This window comes from Convolutriloba macropyga, chromosome 6 (assembly GCF_964194025.1).
Source record: "Convolutriloba macropyga chromosome 6, txConMacr16.3, whole genome shotgun sequence".
Lineage (NCBI taxonomy): Eukaryota > Metazoa > Xenacoelomorpha > Acoela > Convolutidae > Convolutriloba > Convolutriloba macropyga.
The window spans coordinates 22,864,483-22,875,108 of NC_134473.1; the positions used below are offsets into that span (position 1 = coordinate 22,864,483).

Below are 10,626 nucleotides of genomic sequence, written 5' to 3' on the forward strand. Positions count from 1 at the left end.
AAATTGTTGGGAAACGTTTGTTTGCGCTACTGTTGGTAACGACATTGCTGACGCCAATTTTCCACTGTTCTGGTTTTCACTTACTGGAACAGCTGAAAATTGAGTGTTTGAATCAGTTTGAGCAGTTGCACTTTGTTTGTTGTCAAAATGTAGGGGATTGTGTCGACTGTCTTCGTAACAATATGGATTTGGCGTGGTCTCATTTGTCACTCTATTTGTTCCTTTTTCTGAATGAAAGGGACGCTGAAGCATTTGCTCATTCAAATTGCATGAACTTGATGTTTGGTATGTACTGGTTTTGTCAACTGGGCAGTTATGTTGAATTGAGTTTTGTAAATCTAATGCAAGACGTTGTATGCTTTGATCTTCTCTTTTGTTATTTAAGGGAACAGAAGACTTTTCTTTTGGTCTAACTGCGGCATTTGCCGGTTGATTTATTGGCATTTCGGGCAATGTGATCAGCTTTGAACTAGAGAACTGGTTCAATTCTCCAATTGATGAGTGAATTAATTCCGGCTGGTTATCAATAAATTCAACAGGAAATAAGACTGCAGTTTGATTCATTGGAATGGAGGGTTGTTGAATTGAAGCAAACTGGTTGAAAGTGTTCTCTTGCTCTCTGAGAACAACTTTGTGTACTGGGGATTGAGGATTACTCAAGACAAATCTGTCCTGAATGTTTTCTCTGGATAATAGGGTTGATGCTGGTGTTGGGGCTGCTAACAACGACATTGACTGATTTATGTGTTCAACCGTCGTAAAATTTTTTACTGATTCTTCAGTCAATTCTCTAGTATCCTGCGCAAATTGGCTGTTGCTCTGAAGGAATTTGGAGAGAAGGTTGGGTTTATTTTCTCCTTGCGGAAGGAAAAACGATGGTTTCGCCGGTCTTGGGGGCACTGGAGGGGAGACATCGCTGGCAGGGTTCTTTACTGTCAAGTTGTTTTGCTCTGAGTTTTGGGAAACCGGTGTCAATCGACGCAACTCGAGCTGTCTTTTTGAGGACTGTGAGACGCAGCTGATGTCATTGCGCACTCGAGTTGATGATTGACTCAATTGACCATCATCGTCGAGACTGTTGACTTCTAGTTCCAACTTTTCTAGACGAGAGATCAAAATCGATTGATGTTTCATGACTGAGTTTATGCTACTAGAGCTTACTTTTTCCATCATGATGCTGTCAAGATTTGTCTTCAGCTCTTCAACGCTCTCCTTAATTTTGTTGATCGACAAAGAAAGAGTTCGGAAGCTTTTTCTCTGCTCAATGGATGTCTAAAAGAGATCAAGCTGATTTTTCATGTTGAGCTCAGTCATTTTGAACTTGTTCAATGCGTATTGTAACTTCTGGCTGTTTTCTTTTGTCATCTTGATGAACCGGCTGTAGTCAACTCGTAATGGTTCTGTCGTATGTAAAGTAAAGGTAAAAACGGCTCAAAATTTACGGAGCGACGACTTTTCTGGTAAGTTAAAAACCTTTTATGTTTATGTAGGCTAATCAGCCTAGCTCTTTTCCTTCAAAAGTAGAAACGCAACTTTTCACAAAAACAAGAATCCTAAATGTGTTTTTTTTGTGCTAAATCTAGCTTAAAAAATTGTTTAAAAAAAGGAAAAACTAAGCGTTCGCGCGTGTGTACCGTTGATTTGTTGAACAGGACCAAATAATTGCTTTCAATTTTTTTTACATATATGACTTTGCAACGATTCTTTTGCTAGTTTTAAACCTTCTTCTCTCCCTTAAATACAATCAAGGCACCAGAAAAATTTTTCTGATCTGTTTTCTATTTTGTGTGTGTGTGTGGAGTCTTAGGAACAAATAAAACCTAAAAACCAAACAAACTAAATATATATGGATACTTCTGCAAAATAAGTTATTCCTTTTCTGAATTTAAAATGCGGTGCAACCAGGCAACGTGAGCTACAGACAAGCAGAGACGACTGGTTGCTTATAAGCTGGGTCTACTTTGAAGCTCTTTTCCAAGAAATTCTGTTTTGCAATTCTTATGAAGTTTAGGACAACTGCTACCATCAAAAACTGCTTGTATTTGTTACTGGATAAAATCTGCCACCTATGAAATGCTCATCTTTACTTTGGTGACTACTGCGACCCAAAAGAAACACACTCCTCTTCAATTGGTGACTACTGAGACCAAAGGGGAAAAAGGGACTTCTTTCGGCAACTTCTTAGACCGCGGACAAAAAAGAGACGTTTGAGTTTTCCAATTTAAAAGGACTATTTGCGTGAGCGAATTTTAGTGGGGAATTATTCCAGAGCTTTTGATTTCTTTGTTTTTTGAGGAAAAAAAATAGATCTTATCTTCCCTTTTTTTATTTCTCTTGAGAAGGAATTTTCAGTGTATACTACTCAATTAACTAGAAGCGCGGTTAGTAGTATGCAAAATTGAAAACTAAATAAGTGTAAATGTCGGTTTTTCTTAGGAATGCATACTACCCCATTAACTAGGCTCGCGGCTAGTAGTATGCAATTAAGATCAAAGAAAACACAAACTTCTTTGCAGGTTTTTTTGTCAGAAGCTTTTCAGTAATTTTCTGTCTGTTGTTTTCGGTTTTGCAGAATGGTTATATAGTTTTTCAGCTTGTTTTTTAATGAACTGCGGAGGTATATTTAATAGCTCTTTTTTAAAAATTGATTGATTTTTCCTTTAATAAGAAAAAAAACGTTAGAAAAACGTTTTTTGATTTTTTTTATAACAGAGAAACAATTTTGCCACTTTTCTGTTGCTTCTTTGCAGTTTTGAAATAAATGAAATAAATTTTCAGATTATTTTCAAACAAACGGAAGGAGCTATTTCGAACGCTTTCTTGTTATCTCCTGAAAATTTCCAATAAACATTAGAAAAGTCTTTTTTTTTTAGTTTTTTAAGTAAAAGAAGCAAATTTGCAAATTTCAAGTTGCCTCTTTATAAGTTTGTATATTCAATCAACTGATTTTGAGACTTGTTTTCCAACAAAACCAGGGGAGCTAATCAATGGGTTTCAGTGGAACTATTAAATGTTTTATTCAAAACGTTAGGAAAACGTTTTTTGAATTTTTAGATTCAAAGAAGCAATTTTTGTCAAAATTGATTTGCTTCTTTACAAAATTGCGAAATCGATAAACTGATTTTGAAGCTTAATTCCCAACAAACCCAGGGGGGCTAATCAATGTGTTTTTTGGATTTTTTAAAAGGTTTTCCCTAAAACGTTAGAAAAACGTTTTTTGATTTTTTGTAGTCAAGGAAGCAAATTTTGTCAAAATTGAGTTGCTTTTTTACAAAAATGCAAAATCGATAAATTAATTTTGAAGCTTCTTTTCCAACGAACCCAGGGGGGCTAATCAATGGGTTTTTTGGATTTAATAAAAAGTTTTCATTAAGGCGTTAGAAAAACGTTTTTTTGATTTTTGAAGCTCAAAAAAGCACTTTTGCGACTTTCTCATTTTTGAGCAAAAATTTTACATAAGGTGTTCAACCAAAATAAAGTTGATTTTAAGTCCAACTGAAGTGTTCGATTCAAATAAAAATTTTACTTTCATGTAGATTTTTTGCGACAAATTGAGAAAATTGTTTTTGAGTTTTTCCGATGCAAAAAACGCTATGTCGTTTTTTTCGGGCAATTTGTGTTTTTTTTCGTTAATTGCTGACTTGTAGTTGCTCACGGCTATTTCTTTCAGAAACCACCTACCAAAAGCTCGTTGGGGGACAATTTTTGTGTGTTTGAGATTTTTTGTCGCAAAAAAAATCACGTTTTTTTTTGGATACGTCTAACCGGGGAAAGGACTTCTAAGGTGACGTCTGGAACCTCGGGCGATCATCTCTTGGTGACGTCTGTAACCAAAAAAATGTCAGGCCTTCTTGGTCGGGTGACGTCTGAAAACCCTTAAAAAAACTCTTCGTGTTTGGTTGGCTCGTCTGCAATAAGAAACTCTGTCGTAGTCTTGGATATTAGTCCTGGGGTGTGCTCATGCCCCCTCTTTGTTTCAAAAAAAAAAATTAAATTTAATTCAGAAGGTTTTATGTCCTTATCATCAAGGCGGATGGTCGCCAAAAATATGTTTTAAAACATATCTCTAGTCTAATCATTTGTTAATTTGTTAAACGAGCACGTCTAAGTTTCACGTTGCTGGACGAAAGAGTCAAGTTTTTGTTGCAATTTTGGCGGTTTTTGAATCATCTTGAAAGTTGCAAAAACATTGGCAACATAGATCATAATGAAAAAATATTGCACGTGCGTCTGGATGCAAATAATATGAACCCACTAAGCTGGGGGGGGCACCAACGCAAAAAATCCAATTGTGTTCTTTTTCTATAATTCAGATCAATGCTAATACCTTTGGATACTTAGATCAAAACTGTACACGAAAATGCAGAAACATTTTGTGGGCAACAATTTTGTTGCGAATAGGAAGAATTGGAACTTTTGAAGCTTTGTCAAAGTTATATACAAAGTATATCGATGTTCAAGGAACTTTTTTGATTTGATGCTAAACCACTGCATAGCTTTAAAGTAGAAAACCCTACGCACAAAAAATTTCATTTACAAACTTACAAAATTCAAAAAAATTACAAATTAACTGGTTTCGAAAAATTTGAGTCAACAAGTTTTCCTTAACTCATTTGTTGCAGAATTTTCCCCGGTGTCAAGGCTATTGGGCAAATTTTTTCATACATTTTTTTTACACTTTTATAATCTATTCTTCTTAACAGCTACGTGAGTGCCTTTTGCAGGAAATTCTCATCAATTCTATTTTCGTGATTATTTTGTTGATTAAAATCAAATATTTTATTGAGTTTCAACAGAAGCATAAAAATTAAGAAAAAAAAACAAATTCAGTCGGAAGTTCAATGAAAATTTTCCAAAAAGTAGAACTCTGAAAACCAATTATTCCTACCGTACCGTGGACAGAAATTAATTTAATTTCAAAACGTGACCCATCAAAATCAAGAAGAACAAAAAAGTACTATATAACGACAAAATCAAAAACAAAGAGAAACAAGTTCATCTTTGGCTTCATCAGATTGTTTTGGCGCAATCCAAAGCTAGGTACCTTAGGCAATTGGCAATACAGTAAGCAACAATCACACTGTAGTGATAAAACATAGTTTAACCAAATCTGAAGATATCAAACCTTAGAAAAATTGATGCTTAGATACTTGTTTTTTATAAAAGACAATTTTTTGCAGAATTTTTTTTCAAATCAAATGCGGCAAATTCATTTGATTATGTTTTTACTATGTTATATGCGTCATTTTTGCGCCATCAACAGGAGTTCCAATTCTCCATAATGTTTCTTGTTTGAACTACTCAACTGGCAACTAATGGTATAAGTTACGCAGAGGCTATTTGTTTTCATACAATATTGTTTTTTTGGTTGTCGCTCTTTTTGTCGCCCAATAAAACCTAATAAATTTTTGCTTTGCTTTTTGCGTTTTTTATAATGCTTTTTTGCATCTCCAATAAAACCTATCAAAACCTACTATGCTTACCTAAGAGTTTTCCGCAACTTTATCTTTCATTTTTTTTTTAAAGAAAACTCTTGGTTATTTCAGTTTTCTCATCGTCTTTTTCATGTGGTAGACTAATATTTTTAATATCGAGCCCATTCGCTAGTTCACATAATAAAAACTACGTAATGGTTTCAACTTTTAACTGGGCAAATGTGGCATTGGAGTCTTGCCTATTTCTTGCCCTTTAATAACAAGTCCCATTAAGTGTCTGATTACCTAAAGTGAAAAATGTTTATTTTTTCAATTTTAGAGCTAAGGAAGTATTTGACCTTGAACCAGTCTAAAATTTTGAGTTCTTTCATTTCCTGTAATTGTTCTTACTTTTAACACGGGGTCTGTAAGCTTTGTCACTGAGAGCTGAATTATGCTTTCTAGTAAAGAACAATTTTGTTTTACGCCATGAAAACCAATTATGTGAATGAAGCAACTGCTTAAAATGAAAAGAAAGACAACTTATCTGGCCCTAACGTTTTTTTCTAGGACATATCAAATTTTAATTTTGATACTGACACCTAACAAGGAAGCTCGGTGATTTGTGTTTGCACATAATGTTCCGAGCAAGCCCCCTATTGTTTAGAAGTAATTGGTTTATGAATAAAAAATGCTTCCAACTCAAATCATTTAGTAAGTAAATGATGCAACATTAGAGGTCCGATGGAAATTGCCATTATTAAGACTACGATACAATACAGACAAAAAATCAAACAACTACAACAAACTTTATTAAGAACAAACAATTTCAACTGAAAATATTATAAGGATTTTTTTAGTCATACCTCCAATTTAAAAAATGAGACCGGTCATCAGTCATGATATGTCGTACGTCAAATGTCGTACAAAAACATTATAGACGAAAAACAAAAGTTCAATTAAATTTCGCGAGAGAACAGTGCCGAAACCAATAAAGTCATGATTTATTCCATAAAAATTTATATGATTTCTTTGAACACCAATAGTTTGATATCTGAACACTAAATATTGAGAATAGGTGACAGGTAGACAAAAAATAAGAACAAAGGGCAAACCTAAAACAAAACAATTGATTTTCTCGGAACCGGATAATTTCAAAGTCGTAGTTTTCTCTTGAAGTCATTAAATAGATTCGCGTACTTCGGCAAAGAAAACCACGAAAAGAACAACAAATACAGACTAAAATCGAAAATTAATTAAAATTTTCACGATAAACCGGTGTCGAGGCTGTTAAAACAATAAGCAGTCCACTAAAAACTTCAGATATGTTCAATTGTGTTTTTTGTCAACATCAAAATTGTGATATCCAATCTGTATTTAATGATACGAGGTAACAAAAAAAATAAAAAGGAAAAGCAAAGTGCAAATTTGAAGATGACGACCATGTTTCTTAAACTTTTTGATTTCAAACTCATGGGAAGTTTTAGCAATCAACTGAAATCAAAAAATTGATTTTTTATCCATAGGAAGCCGCTAAAACCTGCAGTCATGTCAATTTTTTTATCCGACTGGATCAAGAAAGAGAAATAAAGAGTAAAGTAGAAATATTCATTTAAATATGGTAGAAATCTGCTATTTTCACTGCGAAAATAGACGTGGTCAACTGTTCCTTCTTCATAAACGCCAATCATGTGATAAATGACCTGTCAACAGTTTGATAAGACAAAAACGCAATGAGTTTTTGGAAGTGCGAACGATCATAAGCTTTTAATCAATAGCGCTTGATAGGTTTCTTCTAAAATACTCGGCAAGATAAGTGAACCTGCTAAAAGTAAGCCTTCAATTGAATTGTTCTGTTCGGTAATTAACATAAGAAAAAAAGAGGGAAAGTATTTTTCAAAAAGACAGCGACTGACTACAATCAGAACTATTAGACCTGCTATCGCTGATCATTCATTAGAATAACCTAAGTGTTCCTGATACTATGGATATGAACATTTTGAACAAAAAAGTCAATATATCAAAAACAAATTATGCAATTTTGAAAACAATTATCCGAAATGAATAAGCGGAATTGGATATGCGAGGTCGTAAAAATATGTGCGAACGCTCGTGTTCAATCTATGTGTACAATCTATATCTTAGCCACCAATTTCTCATCAATTTGTAGGCAAAAGAATTAATTTGTTTATTTTGTTTAGTTTTCCAAATCCTTGGAACACAAAATGATTTTTACTCATTCAAATCAGCGAACATCTTTTTAGCTTTCAATGTTTTTTTTGTCTTCATTTTTTTCTTTTACAGAAACTTTATATTTAAAAAACTTAAATCGTTCATAGCTTGATGGTCCGGCTCTACTTTTGAAATCAAAGAAAAAAGGTGATAGACAGATAAAATGCTGAGCGCGAAAAGAGGTACCGTAAAATAAAAAATGCAGCACATTAAACCAAACCTGTAGCCATATTATTACGTAATCTTGGTGCCTAATTATAGTTTACTTCATCCTGTGAACTGAAAACATTCGATTTTAGAAGCATTCAAATGGTTGAATTTCCCGCAAGATACGCGAAGACAGATTTCGACTACAGGAAAGAATGCAATTTGAACTTCGATTGCTATCATCACTCTGGTGCTGGTTTGAAGCCTCATGATCTCAACCGATTCGATGTGGTACTTGCCAGGGCTACTCCAGGTGTCAGGCAGTTAGATCGGTTGTGGGGGACAAATAGCTACGCTCGGAGGCCAGAACAAATCTGGGTCTCAACTCACGCGGAGTCTGTCATGAATATGGCTAACTTAGGCAAGATCAGTTTTAAATTTGCTACAAAATGTTTTATCTGTCTCATTAAATTAAATTTATCGGTATGAAACACGAACCTTAAAATACGAGCCCTAATCTTAATTCCTCGTGCATATTATATCGACGCTTTCTTAAGTTTCAACTTTTGTCTCTTGGCGGTTTTTTCTTATTTTTCAAGCTGTGTTACATTTGCATTGTAAAGTATAAATGGCGTTTTTGTATAAGAAAAAGCCGTTAAGTTTAAGTCAAAACTGGAAAAAAAATATTTCAGAACCATCATGACTGAAATGGCGTAGCTTTTTAGTTCAGAAAATTAACGGCTTTGAGCCAAAAAAAAAATAGCGAAATATTCCAAAATTGATAATTTGCGTGCTGTTTCGTTGGGTTGGGTGGTCTCACATCAGTCTTTCAAATTTTACATTTTTCAATTTTTTCAAAACGAAATCTTATTTCAATTATTACATTTTTCAATTTTTTCAAAACGAAATCTCTTCAGAAATTTTAATATGGTACCCCTCTTATCTTTCCAAATGAAGAAAACGCGAGGGCCTGGCATGTATATTGGCCCCCATACATTTACACCCCCATTGCTAAAATTTATTGTTTTGGAAAAACATGAATTGCTTTGAACGTGCTGTCTATTATAGACTTTGATCTCTTTAGGTGGTCTAAATGGGGCCATTGACTCCATGTTTAACTGGACAATCTACCAATCAAAAAACGCCACTTTCAATTTCAACTACTTCTACGTCGCCAAGCAAAACCACATGCTAACTTTCGACCAAATCAAACAGAAGTTTCAATCTTTCAACAAGAGCAAAAGTTTCTGTTGGGCGATCAACAATTGCCAGAACACATGGACCAAACGGGTAGATTTAGGCTTGGATGTCATCCGAAACTTGCCAGAAAAAATTCATATGTGGGGTAGCGCGCCCAACACATGTTTCCACCCTGCCTCCGACAATATAATCAATCACGGGTCTTTTCAAATTACCAGAAATCCCCAAATTTCACGACAAGAAGTAATAGAAGGTTGCAAATTTTACTTCTCGTTTGAGAACTCAAATTGCAGTGGTTACATTTCGGAGAAATTTTCAAACGCCATACAATCATTTGCAATTCCAATAGTTAATGGGTGGTGGGAATCTTATAAGGAGTTGCTACCTGGGTCGTTTATTCACGTCAGGCAGTTCAAAACTATGTCCGAACTGGGAAAATATCTTGACTATTTGCTCAAAAATGAGACGGCGTTTATGGAATACCACAAATGGCGAACGGAGTTTAAAGTTGTTGATCATGACGAAAACGATACGAAGCGAGAATGCATGTTGTGTAAGAAGGCGGCTGAAACTTTAGCCAGTTTAGACGGACCAAATCCGGACATTAAAACTATCCCAAGTTTGAGGAGGTTGTTCGTGGACGGGACTATGGCAAGGTGTGATGCAGAATCTTAGCTGGAACTTGTATATTTTGTACTCCGTATTATTTAAAACACGACAATGTTGTATTTAAACCTGAAAATGTTTAAAATACTATGAATATATCATTATTGCATACAACCCCTTCTTCATTTTTTTTCATTAATTTTTTTATTTTTGTAAAGAAGTGAAATATTATAAACAGCTCATCCATGGATCAGCTGAAAAATAGCAAACCTCCCATAAAAATAACTGCCTTTATGAAAACACTCGGCAAACTGCAAAAAGAAATCTGGGAAATGAGCAAATCAAAAGAGGCGAACTTGCATGATTCGAGTAACAATTGGCTGATCAGCATCTGGTCATAGCTAAAGGATATGCTTTGTTAAGTTTCCAATGTTTGTCTAGGAAAAAATCAAAATTTGAAATTAAGACAATCGTTACAACATGTTCTCAGCAAACGTACTGCGACAAATGTAAACGACTTGCTTTATTTAATTTTCAATTGTCTATTGCAGGCCATCTGACTTTGTTCAAACATTGTATGGAAACAATTTTCGGTTCAATTGTTAATTTTCAATTTTCAAACTCCTGCAGTATGATAAATTGATGCTGCAAATTTACATATGGCAAACTGTCAACTTTTGTCACTCCCTTGTACCATTTTCAGACATGAAGTCATATTAGGGTCAAAATCAAAAGGTCCCAATTCAATTTGGAAGACTTTGATTGGTCAAATAAGGCAGCCTTTAAGCTCGAGTTACAAAGTTTCATTACTTACCGTATATAAATGTCACATGCTTTAATCCACTTGTTTACAGTTAAACAGCCCGAATTTGTTTCAAAACAACAAACATCATTTTGCTCAAATTGCTGAAATTACTTACCTAATAGCATTTAGCTAAGCTTCACGTATAGTTCATTGTCAAATTAACAGACCATATCGGACTAAAATGGCAGACATAAATGTGTTTATAAATACTAACTTCGTAAT

General features: G+C 34.4%; 1 protein-coding gene across 1 annotated transcript in view; it reads left to right on the forward strand.

Annotated features, from left to right (window-relative positions):
- LOC142340872 (uncharacterized) overlaps positions 1-9,927 on the forward strand; it is an 82,598-nt gene extending 72,671 nt beyond the window's left edge. Inside the window, exons 3-4 of the mRNA XM_075391628.1 lie at positions 7,946-8,214; positions 8,878-9,927. Coding sequence (XP_075247743.1) covers positions 7,946-8,214; positions 8,878-9,668 — 1,060 coding nt within the window. The 3' untranslated portion in view covers positions 9,669-9,927. The remainder of the gene's footprint in view (positions 1-7,945; positions 8,215-8,877) is intronic.
- Positions 9,928-10,626: the final 699 nt, after the last annotated feature.